Source organism: Hippopotamus amphibius, chromosome 12 (genome assembly GCF_030028045.1).
Source record: "Hippopotamus amphibius kiboko isolate mHipAmp2 chromosome 12, mHipAmp2.hap2, whole genome shotgun sequence".
Lineage (NCBI taxonomy): Eukaryota > Metazoa > Chordata > Mammalia > Artiodactyla > Hippopotamidae > Hippopotamus > Hippopotamus amphibius.
In genome coordinates this window covers 7,922,292-7,946,365 of record NC_080197.1, presented here as the reverse complement: position 1 = coordinate 7,946,365, position 24,074 = coordinate 7,922,292, and the positions used below count along the sequence as shown (strand labels likewise).

At 44.4% G+C, this 24,074-nt stretch overlaps 1 protein-coding gene across 1 annotated transcript; it reads right to left on the bottom strand.

Annotated features, from left to right (window-relative positions):
- Positions 1-4,674: 4,674 nt before the first annotated feature.
- Positions 4,675-22,763, bottom strand: LOC130834167 (1,25-dihydroxyvitamin D(3) 24-hydroxylase, mitochondrial). The gene is made up of 12 exons (XM_057704267.1): positions 21,766-22,763; positions 21,363-21,553; positions 20,096-20,189; positions 17,851-17,947; positions 15,180-15,271; positions 14,406-14,517; positions 13,389-13,534; positions 9,714-9,880; positions 8,878-8,956; positions 8,199-8,396; positions 7,981-8,101; positions 4,675-5,693 (listed from the first exon to the last, which is right to left on the bottom strand). The coding sequence occupies exons 1-11, from the start codon at positions 22,021-22,023 to the stop codon at positions 7,991-7,993; spliced, it is 1,545 nt and encodes a 514-aa protein (XP_057560250.1). The 5' UTR covers positions 22,024-22,763; the 3' UTR covers positions 4,675-5,693; positions 7,981-7,990.
- Between the last annotated feature and the right edge of the window lie 1,311 nt (positions 22,764-24,074).

The window sequence follows — 24,074 nt, the reverse complement described above, 5'->3', positions numbered from 1 at the left end:
GGGAGCAAATACATAGCACAGGCTGTGAGTCTTCCTTTGGGCACCACTGGCAGACCCTGTTGGTTAATCGCGATTCTCCTGGTGCCCTGTCTGGACTCAGCTTCAGAATCCTTCTTGTTATTGTGTTGCAAGCGGCCATCACCCATCAATCAGTGCTGGCACACACCAGAGGACACCTACTGGCCTCCAGAAGATGTCACCTAGTATAAAGAGACCAAGGCAAGTTATAACTAAAGAAGCATTCACAATAAATAAACTGAAGGAAGAAATCACCCGATTAAAAAGAAAACAAATGCGCATAAAAAAAATTACAAAGCCTTCCTCATTCAAGCATGTGCAGTCGACTCTTGATAATACGAATTTTTTTTTTTCGTGTATAGAGCACACTTTACTAAAGGTTTGGAGACAAAAGGAGTTTACATAGCAAAATACAAAAACTTAAAGTCAAATATCAGACATCCATGAGCTCAAAGACACCATTTCCTGCCTCTGGGCTCCAGCCTTCCGCGAAGGTGCCCACCTCACCCATCCTGTCTTGGGAAGTAAAACAAAAACCAAATTCCGGACCGTTTCTTATTCAGAGCAGCTTGGCCCTCCCTTTCAAGAGTTATTTTCTCAATGAAGAACACCTGCTCCCCTCTTTCTGCTCCCGGAGTGAGGAAGAAAGTCTGCCCAGCTAGGAGCCCCGAGGCCCCCTCTCTGCCTTTTGAGGGATATCAGAGCAGAGCTTTTGCTTCTCTAAAAATGAGTGTGTGGGGTGTAAGTATGTGTGTCCATGTGGTGCATGTATGAGTGTGTGTGTCCATGTGTGTATGAGTGAGGATGTGTACAGTGCGGGGGGGGGTGGCATGTGCACGTGTGTGTATGTGATATATGAATGTGTGAGTGTGTAGATATGTGTATACAGTGTGTATGGTGCATGTGTGTCTGTGTGTGTGTATACAGTGTGTGTAGGTATGTATTTATGTCTAAGTGTGTGTGTATGAGTGTGTATACAATGTGTGTAGGTATGTATGTGTAAGTGTGCGTGTGTGTATATATGGTGTGTGGTGTGAGTGTGAATGTGTGAGTGTGTGTGGCTGGGCTGGGAGGGGCAGCTGGGACGGTCCTCTGTGCCCGAGTCATTGCCCCACGGTGCCCCATGAGCCAGGTGTGGGGCGGCCGCCACCCCAGGGTCGGCCCACTTTATTCCCATTTCACCCGCAGGGCTGCGAAGGTCCCCGGAGGGTAAGTCACCTGCCCAAGGTCACGTGACTTATAAGACTCTTGATAATACGAATTTTGACTTCCAGACTGCGTTCTTCCTCACCCCCTCAACTTTCTGCTCAACGTGAGCAAAAAAGTGTCTCAGGCCCATTTTCATGAAAGCAAAACAAATTTGGGAGGAAAAAAGGGGCCACGGTGCAAATCTTTTAATTAATTCTAAAGCATCGGTATTTGGGAGTTGATGCTACTTGGAAGGCCCAGGGGCACGGCATCTGGATGATTAAGCGTTCTGCAAATATTTTTTTGCTGATAAAGGGAGGTTCTGCAGGACAGAACAGTCATGGACGGCAGTAAGTGATTATGTCATTTGGGTCAGTGTCCAATTCAGGTGATGAGAGAAAGCTCAACAAATTAGGCTGAATCATAAATGGAGCCTTGGCTTTCAACCAAAGTTGTTCAACAGGCTTTACCAAATACTTGCTGATAGATTAATTGACTGACCCATTTACACGTTCTTTGAATGCCACAAACTGTAGAGAAATGAGTAAGGCCTGTGGAATCAGAGAGATTGGGGTTTGAGTCTAAGTTTTCTGCTTACAGTGTTTCCCTGGGTGAGATATTTTTCTCCAAGCTTATCAAAAAATGCGAAGTTTCCCAGCTCCCGGGCAAGGCTGTTTCAGGATTAGTTAAGACAAGGCACAGGAAAGGAGCTCGAACACACTCAATAAATATTAGTCACCCTAATCAAATGTGTGTGCATTTTACTTTGTTGCTGAAATCCAGAGAGATTCCCTGAAGGCCAAAGGGAACGTGTAGTCAATTCCTAAGAGATGCAAAACGGAGTTTGAAGATGAGGTGTGCTATAGGATGGTCAAACAACAAGGTCCTACTGTATAGCACAGGGAACTGTATTCAATATCCTATACTGAACCATAATGGAAAAGATTTTTTTAAATGAGGTGTACGGGAAAAGTAATCAAATGGCAGCTGGGTCACTCTTGGTTTGGTGGAATAAATAGAATTTTTTATTATCCTGGTAATTCTCCATCAGTCTTATCAAAACCCTGAAGAGAGGAAAAAAGTAGTATTAATCCCCACCCCCGCCAATCACTGCCATCCCAAGTCTCCTAGGGTCTGCTCTACAAGTAGGTAAAACTGATTGTATTTTCAGATGCTGTTATTGCCTCCTATTTTTCCCATTTGGGCCCAGGACATGCCACTTGACATGCTCTATCCTTACAAAGGATGTTTCATTTTTGCCCCTTTGATCCAGAAATATGAGTTCTGACACTGCCCCTGTTCTGTGCCAAGCATTGAGCTAGGTGCATGTTGAATTTTCTTATCCTCACAAGAACATGTGTACATGAGCTATGTTAGCCTCTATTTTATAGCTGAGACTCAAGAGAAGTTGAGTAAGCTCCTCAAGTCACACAGCTAGGAGATGGCGCCTCTAGGATGAAAACCCAGCTGAGGTTAAAAACTCCAAATTTGTGTTTTTCCCACTACATCAATGTGGAGTTTATAGGCCAGGGAACTCATAAGTGTTTCAGTAGAGAGGAGGCACATTGGAAAACTGAGTTCTCAAGTCAACCAAGCAATGCAAACATTGCTTACCGTTACAGTAAGTTTCACATCCCTTAAACCACCCATAAGCTGTATGGTAAAGTCAGCTCTCATTAATCCACCCAGCTAGCATTCCCTCCAGGTTTGGAAGAGATTGAAAACAACATGAAGTGGTTAGCTTGTGTCTAGGGGCTGTGTCATGTGAAAAAGGCACATCCTCAACTCCTAGAACCACACACACAGGGCAGCAAGACACTCACACTTTGAGATGTGCAGGAAAAATGAGACAAGGGCTGGATCTCATCCTCATCTGTCTCCTCGTTAGTGAGGCTGCTGGAATCACCTGTGCTACCTTCTATCCTAGTCAGTCCTCCGCTCTGAGCATGGATGGTGGAGTCTGCACCGGCTAAAGCTGAATATAATGCAACTCCACTCCATCACCTGCTTTATAAGTAGTAGTTGCCCCATAAATCATTTTCTACTATTCAGAGGGGCAGTACAAACCTTGTGTGTATAATCTTAACTACAAACGTCGAGGAAATCCCTTGATCTCTCTAGTCTCTCCTTCCTTCCTTAGTTCTTTTCCCTTCCCTCTTTCCTTCCCTCCCTCTCTCTCTCCAAGACTATCTGGACATCACAAAAACCAAGTGGACGGCATTCCCAGTGTATCCTTGTGAACTGGTTTCCTATTATACTTTTGTTCAAGCTAAAGAATGGTGGCCTGGAGGGGGACAGAACAGGCACTGGAGGTGACATGATAATAGCCACATACACCGAGTGGCATGTACAATTGACGATGATTGTGACAGCTCTGAGTTACGTTCGCCTGGGCCGTGCGCTGTGCCGCACACCTATCTACCAGGCGGTGGACAGGAGCTTGCGTAACTTGGCTCAGTCCTGGCTCAGCCACCTGGCAACAGGATGACTTTGGGGAAACATGCCTGGGTTTATTGGCCACCATAAAGTTCAGGAGAGTTATTTATATAATCAGTAAAAAGAAAAAGCAAAAAAACAAACAAAACTTTTCATTGTAAAAAACAATTGAAGGTTGTTTAAACGCTGTGCCTCAGTTTCCTCCATATCTGGAAAATGGAGGTAATATTAGCACATTTTTAGAGTGAGTTTATCAGTCAGGGTTCCCCAGAAAAAGAGACTGAGAAACAGGATATATATATATAAGTCACCTTCAGCCTCTGGGGGATTTTGACCATCCAGGGAGACTTCCTCCAGGAAGCTTGAGCTGGGCTCTGATTACTGCAGAGGGGAGAGAACAGGGGAAGAAAGTGTGCCAGGAGGAGAGATGGCAGGCGGAAGGAGAGCAGGTGCAAACTTTGGGGGCAGAGAGTGTTTAAAGAAGAAGAAAAAAAAAAAAAGAATAGAAGAAACCGGCAGAAGCCAGTGTGGGTGGAGTCCAGAGGCATCTGGGGGGTGGCTCTGCGGGCTGGGGCCTGTCGGTCAGTGGGGCCATACTTTACAAAATACTTTACACCAAAGTCCAGCCTAAGAAACTGGATCTTCATGAAGAGCAATAGGATGCCACAGAAGCCAGGCTGGAACACAGTCGGGCTTGGGTTTTAGAAAGACCAATATAGCCAATGAACAAAGAACACTGGAAAGGAGCAAGATGGAGATCGGTTGGCAGTTTCTGTAGTGGTCTGGAGTGAAGGCATGGTGGTACAGATAGAAGTAAATGGACCTGAAAAATACTTAAGCAGCAAAAAAAGGAAAATGATCTTGCCAAATGATCATCTTTTGGTAAAACTGCTATAAAATGTTATTGTAATATTATATTGTAATATAGCAACATGAGAAAATTTTCTAGTGAGACAAAGTTTGAATGTTTAACTTTGGTTGTAAGAAATGCAAAGAAGGGGAAACATCTCTCACATATTTTAAAACTTTTATTCTTACTTTCAGAGAATTCAAAGAAGATATACAGTTGAAATCTGACAACATGTGCGGACTTATAATTCTAAAAAGAATTTCACAGCAGGGAGAAAGCATATACTTATTCTAGTGATATGTACATATTTGTTCAAATATAAAGATATAAATGTATACTTCTGAAGTAATCTAAAAATATAACCTAAAAAGAGAAATCTTTACCAAATATACAGAAATATATAGTATGCTTTTAGGAAAAGTACTGGTAAAAACATGTGCAAATTAACTATATGTAAACACAGTTTTTAAGAAAGTTTTATAAGTATTGCTTAAATCTATGTGCATTTTCCATGTATGAAATCACAATTTCCCAAGGAGTTCAAATCACATAACATGGGTTATGTAGTTAATACATAATGTATACACACTTTACAACTGACCCATTCTATAGCTGGGAAAATTAAGGCATGGGAAGTCACTAAATATTTTTAAGCCATGACTGAACTTTAGACCATTGCCCTAAATTTCAGATCCTAAATCAAGCATCATATATATATACTAAAAAATGATGTAAGCAAATTGCCATTGGAATACATGTACACACAATTTAAAAACTATTCAAAATAAAAATAAAAAATAAAAACTGGTGATCCCTTCTTAAAGCCATAGACTAGACTCAGTGCCATAATTAAATAATTTCAGGATCCTTTAACACAATGATGCCACAGTAAATCATTAAGGCATTCTTAGACAGGAGGTTTTGACTTTATGAAAGTACTTCTTCACATAGAGGTTTTCTCTAATTTTCCAGTAATGTTTCTAATTCAAAACAGGAAAAAAATACAGTTTCATAGGGACCTGATGACTTTAACCAACATTTAGTTTTGTTTCCATTATTAAGCAGTATTTCTCCAAATATTATATTAAACAGTTACAATAAATGAGTCGCAATATTATGCCAAGCCCCCCACAGTCCAGCGATGGTCGGTCTTTCATTGTGAAATGTAAACTTTTGAGAAGTGAAGATTCCAGCGGTGAATCTGATAAGACAGGGACAGAAACATTTAGTGATGTTTACTGACTAACGGCTAAGTGCCCAGCTGTCCTATCACGTCACGGAAGATACGAGACAAAACAGGATGAATGGCAGTTCCCTGTAAGTAAGGATGGTGCTGACATCAGTCACATGTAAGCCAGCGGTGTACCCTGTAGAGCGCTTGGTATTCCAACACTCAATCCACTTTCCCTGAGTCAGGTACAATCTTAATAAATACCATCAGCTACATGGACAGGATAGCTTCTGGAACAACTGTACAGAAGAAAGAGTATAAACACCTGGGCCTAAATGTTCTTTACATGCTGTTTCATGCTCTGGGTTTTGACGTTTGCTTTCTAGTCATGCAGAAACCCAAAGCCTGACTCTTGTAGGAGGTAAGAACTGCTGCTCTTGATCTTGGTTAAAAAAAAAAAATCTGGAAAATAAAGTATACCCCAATTATACATCAGAGCAGTATAGTTAAACAAGGGGGATTATTAGCAAAAGATAAATGCTAAAACCAGTAGTGCCCTGGGCTCTTGTGTTTCACTGGGATAACTCTGCTCACTGTCCTAGCTGAAGACTGGGAGTTTCAAAATTAAGCTAGAATTCCTTCGTTATCCTACTTGATTCAATTCTTTTTGTTGGGATGCTCAGAATTTGACAAATTGCCTAATGATACCAGACACATAGGGAAGAATTCACTGGGCCTCATTCAGAAATTTCATCTGTAATTGCATGTTTCCTGAAGTAATCGACCTTTCAGCCAGTACCTCTTAATTTCCAGTTGGCAAAGAGCAACTAGTTCTAGGCAAATTCTAGGCGACGCTGTTGAAAGGGAAGAGTGATTGACATCAAGTTTTACCACTGACACCTAATTCTATAAAGCTGTGTGTCAGAAATGTCATATTTCCACATAAGATGATATTAGAGATTTCTCAGGCTTTTTATCACTTCAATAGTTAAGAATTCATTTTATTGTGGATTAGCGGAAAACAACTACACTAAAAAACACCACTTCATCAAGGAAATTCTTGCTTGGGAATAAGTATAGTATTAACCCTGTGTTAATTTAAAGGAAATAATTAAGTAGCAATTAAATAGCTGGTATATGGATAGAGCAAAAGTTATAAAGGTGGTATGAGAACACCTATACTGTCAGAAAAGGTGGTGAATGGTATACTGCAGAAAAAGTATTACATTGTATTTAATCCAGCCTGGTAAATATAGCCTTTTCTATGCCAGAGGTCTGTAAATCAAGGCCCTGGGGTCCAATAAGAACTACCACCTCTTGTCATAAATAAAGTTTTATCGGAACATAGTCTTGGTAGGCAGAATCACAGCCCTCAAAAAATGACTATGCCCTAATCCTCAGAACCGGTGAATGTATTACTTTGCATCACAAAGGGAACACTGCAGACATGATGAAGGTTATGGACCTGAATGTTACCCTGTCCAAGAGATGCAGCAGATGAAGGATGAGGGATCTGAAGCCCAGAGAAGAACCCAACCCTCTCTGTTTGGCTTTGAAGATGGAGGAGGAGGTCATGAACCAAGACATGCGGTGGCCTCTAGAAGCTGAGAAGAGCTCTCAGTTGATGCAAGAAAACAGGAACCTCAGTCCCACAATCATAAGAAAATAAGTTCTGCCAACAACTGAAATTAGCAAGGAAATAGGTTCTCCCCTAGAGCCTCCAAGAAGGAACGCAGCCCTGCCAACCAACACCTTGATTCTGTCCTGGCAAGAGCTGTGTTGGATTTCTGACCCATGAAATGATGAAATAATAAATGTGTGTTATTTAATACAAATTTTAGTAATTTGTAATTTGTTTTAGTAATTTGGTATAGGGCAACAATAGAAAACTAATGCAACAGTCACCCCTATTCATTGACCAATTGTCTGAGGCTGCACCAAGGTGGAGTTAAGTGGATGTGAGAGAGACCTTATGTCCTGCAAAGCCTGAAATATTTGCCAGCCGGTCCTTTACAGAAAGTTTGCCCCCACCCTGACATTCACATGCAAAAGCTATGAAGCAGCTGAAATTTTGAGCACTTAGTTGATGCCAGGGCCTGGGCTAGGTGTTTTGTATTCATATCAACTTTCTGGATGCATACTATTCTGGTTCCCATTTTACAAATGAAAAAAACAAAAAAACAATGAAGGCAGAAAGGTTAAGTAACTGTTCAAGGTCACCCAGTGAACAAATGGTGAGCACGGGCTCCAAGCCAAGTATGGCTGACTTCCAAACTTGGCTCACCTCTTGGCCATTCTCCACACCCCGGATGCTCACCTGAGGCCTCTTATCGCTGGCAGAATGCGATGGGGAGCTGCCGGCTGGGCACCAGGATGCCCAAGTGCAGCATCTCCACAGGTTCGTGGTCCGTGGCCACAATGTCGTATTTGCGGACGATCTGGAATACAGGAGCACAAAAAAGCAGAATCACCCCTCTTCTCCTGCCTTGAGGAACAGCCCAGAATACAGCTGCAAAAATCCCATCAAAGTCTTACCCAGCAGAGAGCCAGGTGGAGCTGGAGCTCGGCTAATCGGCGACCAATGCACATTCTTTTCCCAATGCCAAATGGAAGATGGGCAAAAGGGTTGATCTTTTTCTTGTCTTGAAGCCATCGTTCGGGTCTGAACTGATTTGAATCTTCAAAATTTTCTTCACTGGATCCCAACACATGGGTATTTAGCATCAACACTGTCTAAAAACACACAGAAACACAAAGCACTTTAAATAAAGGAAACGTTTGAATAGCCAAACTTACAAAGGTCATCACCTTATGAATGTGAAAGTAACCCACACATGCATAATAATGATGGTTGCCAACATGCATGCATTGAGTGCTTGAAATGTGCCAGGTAATAAATAGGTTAAGAACTTTAAAATTTTGCAACACATTCTTACAACACCCCCACGTGGTAGGTTCTATTATTATTCCCATTTTACAGATGAGAAAGTTGAGGCTCACAGAGGTTATATAACTTACTCAAGGATATACTTGAATCCAGGTCTATCTGTCTCTGTAACCATTATTCCTAATACTAGACTATATAACATGTCAACTATATACTGCAATCTACATATTTCCAAAATGAATGCTCTCCCAGTGAGATCTGATGGATATTTGAAAAGGGTATCTTTCAAAGCTTTATAAGGTACAGACTTGTACAAATTCTACTTACTCCTTTGGGTAAGGCATATTCCCCCAGAACCATTGCTTTGTCAAGAGTCCGAGTCGTAAATGGCACACTTGGGGTAAGCCTGAAAAAACAAAATCGGAGACGTCAGAGTGGGCACGGACCGAGTTCTAGCTCAAGGGAATACAGATTCCGGTTAAGTAAATAATTGCTGCCTAAGTGCTCAAAAAGGGAACATGAACCCAACTCTTTACTAAGTCCTGTCTCTTTCCTGCCAATATTTACACCTCTTATCTTATTGTGTTGGTTAAACCCCCAAGTACAAGCCTGCTTCACAGCTGTTTATCATAGTGTTTTTCCTGTTTCATTCCAGGCTTCAAATGCATACACTGACATGCTTCGCCCTCTAGCTTGTTGTCTGTTCTAGGTTTCTCCCATCTACCCTCCGTGGAGTTAAAGATATTTCCTTCTAACCCTAAGACATTGTGAGTTTTGCTTTCCAGAAAAAGAATTTTCAAAGAACATTTTATACATAGGCTCAAAAACAAAGGTGTCTCTATGTCATCATATAATAATATGGTTCCTTGCTGAGCTTTCATCTCACATCCTTTAATCATGCCCCTAATCTTAATTACTGCTTATAGCATCCATTAGAGTATTATTATTACTGATTTAAAGGGGAGGACTCTGACTCTCTGAGACTTAATAGAATTTGCCCAAATGATTTAGGAAATGACTAACGGGAAAGAAATATGGTCCTGAGGCTCTTCTTTTTGTAGTTTGATAAATGTTTATGAATCAACTGTGGGAGCCGTCGGTAGGAGGGGGACCCTTCATTATGTGTTGGACATATTCATATAGGCTTAGGCACATGTTCTTACCTCATAGATTCTTTCAGACAGGCTTTTAAATATGGCATATTCCTCAAATCCTCTGCTCGTGGCATCTGATTCTCAGGCAATACACTCTGAATTTCCTTAAGAAGCTTTTGTTGCACGTGGGGGTTGCGGGATAAATTGTAGAGAATCCACATTAAGCTGTTTGCTGTCTGAAAGCCAAATGGACATAAACTTGAGTGTTCTGCAAATAAACTACCTTAAAACCCGTATGAGTTGAACCAAAGGTGATGCCTATCACATTGTTCTGCAAATGTATGTGATGCTTTTTTACATGTCCTTATTGGCTGTGCCTCAAATACCCTATGTGAAAAGTCAGATTTAGTTTAAAAAAACACATCAGTGAATAATAGCTTATTTTCCGAGGGAATCAAAGTAGAATTCTTTGAATAATCAGCTGCATTAGGACACAAAATATAGTTTGGTACTAAAATTGAACACAAAGGAGGGAATGTTAAACTGGCGAAATGAGAGTCAGATGGGTGATTTGTAACCATATCAATTTCCGGATTGTGATAACATTTAATTTTATGCAAGATGTTACCATTGGGGGAAACCTGGTGAAAGATTAAAGGATCCTCTCTATTTTTTCTTAGAATTGCATATGAATCTATAATTATCTCAACATAAAATTTGTTAATTGTTTAATATAAAAAATAATATGAAAACTGAGCAGGGAGAGAGGGATAGAGATCCTAGGAGTTTTGCTAGTAAAATGTTTTGTTTTGTTTAATTTTACAGTGCAAATGCACAAGGAGTTACATTTCTGGAATTTAAAAGAAAGATTTTTTTTTTTTGCCACACCCTCAAAAGTTACCACAAAAATAAAAAGGCATTATCTATACCCAGGTTTCCAGCCTCAAGCAAAGAGCCCTGGTAGGAGGTGGCCAACACCAAAATAAGAAATTCTAGCATCAAGTTGAGTATTTCAAGGAACCAGCCACAATTTCTGACAAAGACTCATGGCCTTTTAAGTGGCATCCTTTATTTCCTTTCCAAAGGCAATGAGAAGAGACAAAATATTGGCAGAAACAGCCAGTGCAGCTTTTAGCTTCATAATATTCACCACTAGTAGACATATATTTGTTTTTAGGCCTATTTTTGGATAACTTAAGCCAAATATTCCCATAAAAATGGTCATTGTGTCCCCTCTCTGCAGACATGAAGACGCTTTTGCTAAGTGCTATGTGCCACTCACAGAAATGAGCAAAGTGCAGGACAATTTGGAGCCAATGGTATTTCTTATTTTTGGAAGAAGATGCCTCCAAGTAGCCTTCTTCGTGTCAGAGGACTGGCAGCCTCAGCTGCAAATAAACTGTGGATGTCATTATTACAAGAGCCCAATTTACAAAACAGGAAGAGGGCGTAGCCACCAAATTAGATACACTTTCAAATTTCTCTGATTTTCCAAATGTGACTTTCAGAATAGCCAGGACCAAAAAAGAAACAGATTGACCCATATCAGTGGGTCCCTTACCGCAAGTACCAAACAGAGCTTCCAAAAGGCAGATAACTGTAGCTTTCACCAAAGCCCTGTAAGACAGCCCTGGCCTGTTAGGATAACTGCAGGGGCTGAATGGAGGGAAAGTGGCCTGAGAAACCTCATGGGCACAAAGTATCCCGGCTTGACCTCCATGGAGGAGACCCATTGTATAGCTGGCCTTCCTGCTTCCACTCTCTCTCTCTGCTAGGTCTGTTCTCCAACCACCAGTCAGAGCTCGCTTTAAAAAACATCAATTTGATCAAGTTACTCTCTTGTTTAAAACACTCCAAGAGCTTTCCATCACAGGTGTAGTATATCCAAATGCCTTACTAAGGCTCCTAGTTTACAGGGCCTCCTGGTTAACAGGGCCCATCCACTTCTCCCATGTCAACTCTGACTCCATGAGCTAGTTCTCCTGCCCATCCCTCTTTCTGGCCCAGGGCCTTGGCATGTGCTGTTTCCTCTATTTGGAGTGCTCTTCTACTAGCTCTTCCCTTGGTTGGCTCCTCATTATTCCAGTGTCAGCTCCAGCATGATGTTCTCAGAGAGGGACCACCTCCCCTACCTCTCTATGACTTCACCCTGATGGCTTCCTGCAGGTCCTGGACCACTATCTGCAATGATCCTATTTCATTGTTCGTTTACATGCCTACTGTCGGTTCCCCACAACCACTTAAGTTCCATGAGGGGAACTGATTCATCATCGTTCTCTCAAGTACCCGGAACAGTGTGTGGCACATAGCAGACACTCAATAGTTCCTGAATTCTTTCATTTACTGAACAAATATTTATTAAGCACCTACTCTCTGCCAACTTCTATTCCACACCCTAGGAACAGTAGGGGGCACAACCAAGTCATCACTGTCATGGAGCTCACGTTCCGGTTGAAACGAAAAAGAATAATGGGGGAAGCTTTACTTATATCACTCTAAGGAGCCTCTCAGGGTAAGGGATTTAATGGGAAAATGAGTTGAAATAAGTTCCCACTTTTGACAGCCTTGTGGAGCATGAGGAGAAATGAGAACCTTGCTATTCCGTGACGCAGAAAACTTTTCTTTTTGTTCAGACCAGAAACACTATGGAAAGGGGGAAACATGGAACAGAAGTGACCTGGTACACATTTTTTCTTAGAGATGATAGGTGTGTGAGATGTGTTGGGCCTATGAGGAATATTAATATCATCACTCTAATGATGAGAAAAAATGAACAAAGATGATGAAACCCACCTGAATACCTGTCAGTATTTGTGTTTGGCGTTTGGCTGTTTTGGGTACCTACTAGGAATATCAACCACATTGGGGACAGAATTTTGGTATTTAAAATTAGCTGTCTGGGGCTTCCCTGGTAGCACAGTGGTTAAGAATCCGCCTGCCAATGCAGGGGACACGGGTTCAATCCCTGGGCAGGGAAGATCCCACATGCCACGGAGCAACTAAGCCCATGTGCCACAACTACTGAGCCTCTGCTCTGAAGCCTGTGAGCCACAACAATTTAGTCCATGTGCCACAACTACTGAAGCACCTAGAGCCCGTGCTCTGCAACAAAAGAAGCCACCGCAATGGGAAGCCCCGCACACTGCAACGAAGTGTAGCCCCTGCTCACCGCAACTACAGAAAGCCCATGCACAGCAAAAAAGACCCAACGCAGCTAATAAATAAATAAATAAATTTATATAAAATTAGCTGTTTCATTGAAATTGAAATCAGGTTTTCCAAACTCCTTCTGTTGACAATTTTAAGCAGAAAAAAATATTACTGGACTAGTAGAGAGTATCCCAATATTTTTAGCCTAAATAACAACCACATTTAGGCACTTTGGGGTAACATGCACAACTGCCTTAAATGTATCCAATTTTTAAAAACCTCGACTATTTACCTTGCTGTGGAGTAGAATTTTACTGCTTCTATATTCCTGTAGCATTTTGCGTATTTGTCGTGGTACTTATATCCTGCTCTGGATTTTTGTCTCTAAAGCACAGGAATTTTTCTATCACATGTTTAAGCGCAAAGGCTGTGCTCTGCGTCTCCCGCACACTCTGGTGTGAGATTTTTTATTTCTGCTAAGCTAATGCTCAGCTAATCCTCATGGAATGGGTGAGCTGAATGACTGTAAAATTCATCACGGAAAAGATTTTCCAGCCCGTTGATTCAGCAAACTAAAACCAGGCCCACCCTCACCGTTTCCACCGCAGCCAGCTGGAGCTCCGTCACGGCCGCGTACAGTTCCTTCTTTGAAAGCTGATTGTGGCGATAAACATCACAAAGGAAATCCACGCTGGGCTGCCCAGCGTACTTCTCTAACCGGCTGTCGACACAAGATTTGACTGTTGGAGAAGAAAAAAGGGGAGAGGAAACGCGTTGAAAATTAGGAGGAGGAGAGGAACGAAAGGGAACCCAGGATCAAATTCTCCTTGCAACATCTAAAGCAGCGGTCCCCAAGCTTTCTGGCACCAGGGACTGGTTGCGTGGAAGACAATTTTTCCACGGATGGGGTGGGGGTGGGGATGGTTCAGGCAAATGAGGGGCTGCTGTGAGGTCCGGTTTCTAACAGGCCACTGAATGGTACCTGTCCGTGGCCCCGGGGTTGGGGACCTCTGATCCAAAGCGTCTTTTCAGGCAATCTGACAATTTGACAATTTGTTAGATACGCTAATATTGCCTTGTTGTTAAGTCGGCAAGGACTGAGCAATGCCCACGTGAGCGGGGCTTCAAATATTCCATCCGTACTGTAGCAGAAATAGCTCTGATCCACTGAGATATTGTGCTATGCCAGGTTTTACATTATCTATATTAGAACTGAAAACAGTTGTACTGAGGAACGTACTAGTACTATGACTACAACTACTACTCCTACTATTAACCCATTTTAGGGGCAAGACAACTGAGGATGAAAAGGAGACAGTGCATTTGGCCAAGCCACCACATCCAATGACAGAGCTGGGACTTGAACCCAGGAATATCTGACTCCAGAGCTCTTGCTTTTAAAGATTCCTAGTTCCCAAAGAAGATTACAGAAAAACATCTCCCGCCTTTTCCTTAGAATTCATCTGCACCAGGGCAATCCCCAAACTCATGAGTTTGCAAAGCCCGAAAGCAACTCCAGCAAAGGATGGGGCACTGAGGCCAAGAAGATCATCCAGACTTTCCAGCAGCAGCTCCAGAGACAGGGCTGCCAGGCATGTGTGGCCATGTTACCTGATTTGAAGATGGTGTCCCAGGCCAGCGTGTGCGCCTGCCAGACCTTGGTGTTGAGGCTTTTGTGCAGCTCGACCGGCGTGACCATCATCCTCCCAAATGTGCTCATCATCTGTGGGAAACAAAGATGCCTTTCACCCCCGCGTCTCTTTCTCTCAAAGACAACTTGCTCTCCAGGAGAGAAGCGTTCTAAACAACTGCACCCTTTGCTCCCCCAAAGGCTGGAATTCCAAGTGCGCCCACCCCAGAGCTCTCAGCCCCAGTCCCCACCCCCACCCCCCAGGGACATATGAAAATCATCTTTGGGATGCTCTTCCACTGGATGTATTTAATAAAAAAAAATTGATCTTATGACCTAAACATAAAAAAGGAAAGGAACACTACAAATCTCATATCCACTTCCATTTCCAATAATTTCTAAGCTACGGCCATTCCTAAAACCAGTTTCACAGTGTCTACTATCTTCACATACAATCTAAACAATCCCCCAAATTTTAATCTGAAAATGTTCACTCCTTTAAGAAGTATTTTAATCAACTGACCTTTAACTGAAATACCTACTTTCACCTTGCCTGGTAATGATTTAATGTGCTTTTTTATTATATGCATATATATGCACCTGCATTCATGAAAATACGCAACACATTAAAATGCACACTTAACTATTGTAATAACATACGTGTGGATGCCACTCTAGGGAAACACTGTGTTTCATGTGTGTTGGGTTCTGTAAATGATTTATAAGGAAAAGTGCTCTCCCCAGGAGATGCTTACTGTTTTGATGGCCATGATGAAGTTCAAAGCTTCATCCCCTGCGTTCTTTTGAAGGAGCCCAAATCTCTTCTCATATAGTACAAGGCAGATGCCTGTTATTTAAAATAATCAACACTGTTACCCATTTGCAGCGACACTAGAGCCTGTGAATAGCTGGCTACCAAAGGCTCAATTCTGTCTCTCATAAAAGCAAGGTTTTTTCGAAGAACAGAGGAAAAGCAGAGAGTCTAAGAGAAAGGGGCCTGATCACTTTCCTCTCTTTCTAGAAATTATCTCCAGGTCCAGTGACTCATCCCCTGTAGAACCTCTTGATCAGAAAAGCCACTGTGAAGATGTAGCCGTTTTTATACACGAATAAATCTCTCCTGTGATGTCTTCCTTTTCTCAGAGTTTACCCTTGATATCAAGTGTAGCAGATATTGTTAATGACCTATCCCATACCATTCTCCCCCATTTCTTTCCTAAGAGAACCCCAATTTTATTTAGGTTGTCAGTGTATCAGTCCTCAGGCAATGTCAGGATTAATCTAAGACAATCTTGTTGCCTGATTTCCCAGGCTTCCTGTAGCAGCCGAAGCAGCCACATGACCCAGGTCTACCCAATGAAACTCAAGAGAAACACTTTGCTTTCTTGATAAGGGAGAAAAGTACAGCTGGTTTAGCTTTTCCCTCTTTCCTTCTTGCTTTTGCCTAGAATACAGGGGCGAGGCCAGGAGCGGCAGGAGCCATTGTGCAACAAGCCAACTAGCTCAGGATGGACAAGAAGGAAGACAGAACAGGCTTGGGTCCCAGTGACATCACTGAGTGCCAGCTGTGGACTGGCTTCCTCAAGACTTCTGGTAACACAGGACAATAATTTGTAAACCACCATGGTCAGGTTTTCCTTCACTTGCAAAGAAATGCATTTGATACTCCTTAATTTGGGTATTTCCAGTGTACACTTCCCAAAACATACCCTGCTTTTCTCCTCTATAATCATTCCCTCTTTCTGCTCCTCTTTCCCCTAACACCTTCTGTGGATTTCTTACTGGCATGGAGCTTTCTCGTGTGCTAAGATGACTGTTCATAACGTTAAAGCGAGGTCCATCTGATGGAGGAGACAGGTCAGGACAAAAGCCTCTGTCTTGCGGCGTCCTCTCCAATCCCTCAAATCAGCAGCCAAGAGTGATCCATGCAGCAAATCGGACCATGGCACCTTCCTGCTAAAAGTGCTCTCCTCTCCCTTCCAGGTACTCCGGGCTCAAAGCCAAATGCCCATCCCTGGTTTACAGGATGGACAATGGGCTGGCTGCTGCTTCCTCCCACCCTCTGCTCTGGACATCCTCGTCCCTTGCAGGACATGCTCCAGTCACTCAGAAGGCCCTTCTTTCTCCCCACCACAACACTCTCTGTTCCTTCCACCTGGAACAATCGGCCTTCCTTCACTTTCATGTGGGTAACTCCTGCTCATCCCCCAGCCCTTGGCTGAGAGAGTACCACCTCCATGAAGCAGCCGTGACCACGCTCAGCTGAGGCAGCCTCTAGGATTCTCCCCCAGCCTTGAACTTCCTCAGTCAAATGCTCCCCATTCTACTGCAACTGCCTTGTTCCCCTGCCTGCATCCCCACCTGGCAGCGAGCACATCAAGGCAGGGCTTTGCTTTTATTCCCAGCGTGGTCCTGGAAGACAGTGATCATGCTCCCTTCTGTTTGGAATTTTCCATGGCTCAACATCTGACTCAAAGTAAAAGTTCTTGGGGCTTTCCTGGTGGTGCAGTGGTTAAGAATCTGTCTGCCAATGCAGGGGACACGAGTTCGAGCCCTGGTCCGGGGGAATCCCTCATGCCTCGGAGCTACTAACCCCATGTGCTGCAACTACTGAAGCCCACGTGCCTAGATCCCGTGCTTGGCAATGAGAGAAGCCACCGCACTGAGAAGCCTGTGCACCTCAACAAAGAGTAGCCCCCACTCGCTGCAACTAGAGAAAGCCCACTCGCAGCAACGAAGACCCAATGCAGCCAAAAAATAAATTAATAAATTAATTACTTAATTTAAAAAAAACTTTAAAAAAAAGGAAAAGTTCTTGCAGGGACTTTCAGGTTCAGGCTTAATCTTTCTCAGCTTCTCTTTTCCCTCCCACCATAATCCACTCACACCAGCATCCCCAAAGTTCCTCAAAGACATTGTTCATGCTTTCACCCCAGGGCATTTGCACTTCCTGTCTCCACCGTCCAAACAGCCTTCCCACAGATACCCTGACTTGCTCCTTCCCTTCCTTTAGGCCTCACCTCAAATATCTCCTTACTAAGCCGACGTGCCTCACCTAGAAACCCATATTCTTTCTAGACTCCCTTACTCCTTGGCAGAGTACATATTAAAATATGTTTACTAGTGAGTGCCACCCCTACTAAAATCTGAGCTCCATGTGAGCAAGGAAGTTGCCTGTTTTGTTCACTGCTGTGTCCCTAGTACAGTGCCTGACACATAGCAGGTATTGAATAAATGTTTGTTGAATGACTACATAAACAACCCAGAGGGAAAAGCCTCACTTGAGTGCCTGAAAGCATTAAGAGGGCTGCTATGGCCTTTCCTAGTCAGCAGTAGTGTATGAATACAGAAGTGCTGTCAATCGAGCCATGTTTGTCCTGAAAATCACTTACAAAATCAAATGAACAAGAGGTGAAAACAACTTACTTTCAAATGACCATTTGTTCAGCTCGCTGTACAAGTCTTCAATGCGGCCTCTCTCATCACAGAGCTCATCTATTCTACCCATAAAATCAGCCAAGACCTTAAAAGAAAGAAATCACCAAAGGCACATTTCACTCATTGAAGGAAAACAAAAGTTTCAAGTTCAGTAAGCTAGCTTCAGGTTTTGCTACCTTGTATATTCACTGCCCCATAATATTATTCATTCTGAATCATCACTAATTATATATTCTCCTTGGGAGTTCATCTTCTGTCCCCACTCCCTTGTCCTGGGCTATTTCCTGAGCTTTCCCTGCAGCCTCCCTCAAGCTTAAGTTTCAGCTTTTGATCTAAATTTAAGAAAAGGAAAACATTTCTTCTGATCAGAATGGAGAATAAACCACGAAGGAGGAATCGGCCAAGCGTCTCTGTGGGCACAACATCTCAAGCACTCTAGCTACCCTGAGGTTTGCCATTTCCATAGCAGGCAAACTTCTCCTTACTGGTTGGTGTTGTATTAAGCGTGTTCAACTTAGAGCCAGAATATCTGTAAGTTCTGGATGCAGCACCTTCACTAAATAGCTCTTTCACCTTGGGCAAGTCATGTATGGCCCCTAGAGGCCAGTTTCCACAAGCAGGGTTTTAGATGACTAATGCTTTGCATTTAATGAGGTTTGTATAGAACCAAGCACTGTACAAAGTGTATTACCTTAGCTGATCCACAAATAATCTCATGAGGTAGAAAGTACTGTCATTACTCCCATTTCCTAGGTAACGGATGAGAAAATTGAGGCTTAGAGAGTGGCTAAGGCACTCTCCCTTGGACACATAAAAGTGACCACGCCGGGATGGGAAATAGGGTATATGTGACTACAAAATCCACAGGTGCCAGTAATGGATATTTAGTTTGTCCACATAGCACATTAAAAAGTACTGTGAAAAAAAAAAAAGTACTGTGAATTTGTTACCATAAAAAAATCCAGAGATTTCACATGAACATATGAATTTTCCTTTAGTCATCAAAAAATAATAATAATTACTAGATCTGGTGACACTGGGTCTACATTTCCATGTGGCAGGCATTTGCCAGAGCTGGGGAAGCTGTCCCCTCTAGAAAGGGCATGCACTATTCCCTTTGCTAAAATCCCTACTGGCTCTGCCTTATACATTTATACTAATCACCAGGCCCCTGGAAGCTCCTGAATTTGCAGTCTTTCCCCTATGTGATCCTATGTGGGTCCAGTTCAAAACAAATACCCTGAGTGAACAGAAGTAAAAAGACTTCTCTAAATGCTTAAATCTTTCCCTCTTTGGCCCTCTGTTGGCTAAAGGATAATACCTAAATATCTTAGTGTGGCACAAAAATATTGTCAAGACTTGCCCTCGGCCCAGCATCATCGCAGAGAAAGCTTCACTTCAGCTGCACTAAGTGTACTGTTCTCTGAACACACCATCTCATGCCTCCATAGTTTCATCAGGCTATTCTCTCTGCCTGAATGCCTTTTTCCACCTTCTCTGGCTTGCAGACTTCTACCAATCCTGCAAAACCCAGCTCAAATGTCATTACCTAGGAATTTTATAGTGTTATCTCATTTAATCCTCACAGTAAACCTATGGAGTAGGAATAGTTACTCCCAGTTTATAGGCCGGGAAACTGAGCAAGTTAAATGGTACAGTCAGGTTACATAGCTGGTGGGGGTGGGTGGTGATGTTCAAATCCAAGACTGTAGAATGTCAAAGTCTATGCTCATAACTGCTCCCTTATCATGGTATTACTTTAAAAGAGAGTGGGCTTCCCTGTTGGCACAGTGGTTAAGAATCTGCCTGCCAGTGCAGGTGACACAGGTTCGAGCCCTGGTCCGGGAAGATCCCACATGCCTCGGAGCTACTAACCCCGTGTGCTGCAACTACTGAAGCCCACGTGCCTAGAGCCTGTGCTCCACAACAAGAGAAGCCACCACAATGAAAAGCCCACACACTGCAATGAAGAGTAGCCCCCGCTCTCTGAAACTAGAGAAAGCCTGCATGCAGCAACAAAGACCCAATGCAGCCAATAGATAAATAAATAAATAGATAAATAAATAAATAAAGAGAGTGAAGGAGGGAAGAATAAGGGTTCTGGAGGAGGATGTGAACCTGAATCATCCAAATTGCCTGCCTTTTCTTCTGCACTTTGCAGCTGTGGCTTGAAACTCCACTAACATCCCTCCATCCCCAGGAGAACCAGGAAAGAGAACTTCAGCCTGCAAACCTCATTGATTTTGTTGTCCAGCTTCATAATTTCCACTGGTTTCATTAGTTTCTTTTGAAAGGCACTCCTGACCCTCTGCCAGTCTTCTCCTTCCCTGGGAAAGAAGCAGAATTATATTTAGAGCAAATTGAAAGGAAAAGAATGAAGAAGCAGAGACACCTCCAGCTCTGTAACTACATGAACTATATAATCAAATGAACACAGAATTGTGCCAAGAAACAGCCAGAGAATATTAGCATTGGAATATTTGGGGCTGGTTTGACAGTACGATGAATAAGCACCTTTTCTTTGAGCCAAAGATGGCACCAGAATGATGAAGTCCAGATAACTTGGGCTCAAGACTTTTGAGATGCCCTCACTGGGGTTGAACTGCGAGGTTAGTGGCCTTAGTTTCCAGCAGTGAATGGGCACATGAACACCCATCTCACCAACAACCCAGATCTGTTTGAGGAAAAATCTTGTCTTCTTTCAATCTATTGAATTGGGTTGAAAGGCACATTCACAGAACACCTCAAATTTAGAATTTTGCCAGTGCCTTCAAATAACATAGTCAGAGATTCACTGGAGCTGTAAAGAGCCTGTTCTCATCATGAACCGTTTTGCACTTGTCCTACAGCTGACCACATAGCCTGTGATGTCATGCATTAATACCATTTTTAATCCTAGTAATTATATCCTGAAAAATACAACTGTTAGGCATTACAATTTGGGGGTAAAAAAGTGCTACTTATTAAATGCTAATAATGTAAAAGCGGAGGAATCATATCACATTAGAGAATTTCCCTCTCTAAAATGCAACCTTCTCATGCCAGCTTCCCAGGTAGGTCTATGTCCTAATCCCCCCAGTCTCCTTTACGAAGGAAGGTCATCGTCAAAGCAAAAGGAGATAAATTCTGGAGTTTGAGCTACCAAGAGGGGGTCACGGAATTTTAAGGGATAATTTTGTTCGTATAACACATTTGCCTGGCACGCTAAATTTGACAATCTCATGCTGCCCAAGAGTCTGAAGATCACAATTTTTGTAACTTTTTTTTTTTGACATTTCTCTGACGGAAAGGCCTGGCCCAGCCCACTCGCCAAGGAGAACACAAGTGTCGGGTGGCAGCGCTGATGTCCCTCAACGCTAGTCCACACAAGAGCCCGTGACGGCAGCAGGTAGGGACTTCTTTGTTCTCCCTGAATTAGAAGGGTCCAAGCCCAGGAAACCCTAATTTCCACCCCTTCCCAAATTCCAGCCGCCGGCCCCCATCCTGTCTCCTGGACTCACAGGATCAACAGCCCGTAGCCCTCCTCGCGATAGTCGCGATACGCCTTCCATGGTTTGACCTCCAGCCGCTGAGGGTACGCGCTCTCGGTGCGGTACAGGGCTTCTAGCAGGCACGGCGAGCCCAGGTGCACTGAGTCGAAGGAACCCAACTTCATGCGGAAAATCTTGCCGTACTTCCTGTGGTACTCCGCCTGCAGCAGGCCCGGCAGGGTGCGAAGTCAGCGCGCGTTCCCTGCAGTCGCAAGAGCGCTTCTGCCTCCTCCCGCCTCCTTCCTCCCGGGACCGCGGACCACTGCAGCCGGGGCACCGGAGCGCACCGTGCGCCCGAGCCGCGCGCCTCCGGGACGGTTTGGAGAGCAAGGCGGGGAGCAGAGAGGGAATTGGGGCGCGACGAGGCATTTACCAGAGTGTGGTGCTGTTTCTTGAGCCCTCCTTTCCAGAGAATCTCTAGCAGGCTGCCCAGCAGTGGCCATTTGGTGGGACCGGGCAGACTGGCCGCGTCCTGCGCCTCGCCCCGTTCCATCATGGGGCAGAGGGGCACCTCCGGCGGCCGACGGGGCGCGCACGCCGTAGATGTCACGGGTCTGGGGGGCTGCCCCAGGCTGCGCAGCTGCTGCAGAAAAGCCGCGAGGGAGCGGCTCTTGCTGATGGGGGAGCTCATGGCAGCGGGGGAGACCAGGCGCTTGCGAATGTGCGGGGACTGGGAAGGGCGAGGTTGCTAAAGAGGCGCCGGCGGGATCTGGGGGCTTGACGATTCTGGGAAAGAGAGGCAAAGAGGAGCGGCAGGTGTGACGGAGAGGACGGAAGAGGGACAGAGAGCAGAAAGGACCTCGGCGAGGATGCTCCACGCTGCACCGCGCGGCAGCCTCAGGGAGCGGATGTCCGCCGAGCGCTGGCCGCAGGGGCTGGAGGAGCGCAGCCGAGAGTTGGGTGTCTCTCGGCAGAGGAAATTAAAGGATGTGAGTCCGCCTGTTGGTTGCAAGTCTGGCTTCCAGCTCTGGAGCGGCGAAGTGGAGGTGTCCGGGAGAGCAGAAGAGATGCTGGCGCTGCGCTTTCCTCCTGTCCCTCTCCATGCCCGGGGACCATGTATTTATGGAGACAGGGTAGGACTCGGGTGGCCAATGAGCTCGCTAAGTGGGGTGGAGTGGGTTGCGGCTGGCCAGGCCCGCAGGGACGAGGGACCCGGGGGGGTGGGGGTGGAAACAGGATGGAGTCAGCGAGGTGAGCGAGGGCGCCGGGCCTCGGGTGACCGGTGCGCGGCTCTCCAGGCGGGAACGCCGCGGACTCCACCCTGGAGATAACCCCCGGGGAAGGCACGCTCGCCGGAGTTCACCGGGTGTGCGCCGTGCGCGCCTCCCCGCCCTCCCCCGGCGGCCGCCGCTGCAGCCCCGCGCTTGCACAATCGCGCTGCGGGGCGGGCGAGGCCTCCGAGTGCGGCTCCGGGGAGGCTGCCGGCGCCCGAGAGCCCGCGCGCCGCCCGAAACCAGTTTTTGCCAGCCCGACGGAATTCTTTTTGGAGGAGGGTTGGCTTTCTGCACCTTTCAAGATAGAGAGGGTTTGAGTCTTAGTGAAAGGCACCCAAAAGAGGGGATGTCACCTTCGGGTCTTAACTTGGGCGAGGAGGAGCTGCTGAGTGTGAATTTCCTCCCTAGCTGCTCCGTTTGGGTAAAGAAGATGTAATGAATGAATGCAGGGAAAGCGCCTACAACGTAGTGCACGGTCAGCACTCGACCTGATGTCTCCTTTTTAGGTGGTTATGAAATGAGAGGAGAAAGCGGGGCTTACGGTTGAGGCTGGGCTACCTCTTCCCCGGGCATTTGCCCCCTCCCTCTTTTTGGACACCGACCACCTTGTGCAAAAGAGAGGCACCTGCACCTTCGAGCCGCGGCACCCACCATCCCCACCCATCCCTACAAAGTTCATCTTAAGCAAGCGCGGGAGCCCCCCCCCCGCCATGCGCGCAGACTTCCTAGAGTCCTCGTGGCGGGCCAGGGTAGAACTCTGCACGAATTGAGGAAGAGAAGTTGGAGATGTTTGCTGATTGGTTTAAGCTGGTTCGTATTCTTTCGTTCTGATGCAATACAAAAACTACCGCCAGCCACGGAGGAGGTGAGGGAAGTTCTGTTTCCTCTGAAGGCTTTTCAGTCACGTGACTGCGTCATTTTTGACCCTAGTGTTAAATCCTTTCCTTGTTAAGTTTATAGTAAACTTTTAGCTTGTTTCTTGAAAACCTTTTTTCAGTCCGACTTGAGCTTGAACTCTGTCATTTCAGATTTATCTTGATGAAAGGTTAATGACTGTTAATGTTAATAAAACGTAATAGCTATATATAATATATGAATATAACATATATAATGTATCTATATAGATATCTACATATACACTATATAGTACATATTTTATTGCATATGCTATAGCTTATATACTATATGTAACGTGCACTATATCTTATATATCATATATTACGTCGAGTACAAATATATAGCTTTCTAGGGCTTATGGTAAGCCAGACACTAAGCTAGATATTTTACGTAGAATTTCCCATTTTAGCCCAATGATAAAATAAATGAATAAATAAAGTTAAAATTTAGAGAGTTGTCTAATTTGCCCTACATCACAGACCTTATTACAGGCTCATGTGGAAGTCAGACCCAGGTTTTCTGAGTTTAGCCTTTACTGTGTACATTCATACACAACATGCTATATATCACA

Excerpts from the sequence above, each read along its gene's own strand:
- LOC130834167 (XM_057704267.1), bottom strand. The coding sequence starts at position 22,023 with ATGAGCTCCCCCATCAGCAAGAGCCGCTCCCTCGCGGCTTTTCTGCAG. Across the intron at positions 13,535-14,405 it reads GGACACCATCTTCAAATCAG|TCAAATCTTGTGTCGACAGC; the intron begins GTAACATGGCCA and ends CTTCTCCAACAG. Across the intron at positions 8,397-8,877 it reads AATATGCCTTACCCAAAGGA|ACAGTGTTGATGCTAAATAC; the intron begins GTAAGTAGAATT and ends GTGTGTTTTTAG.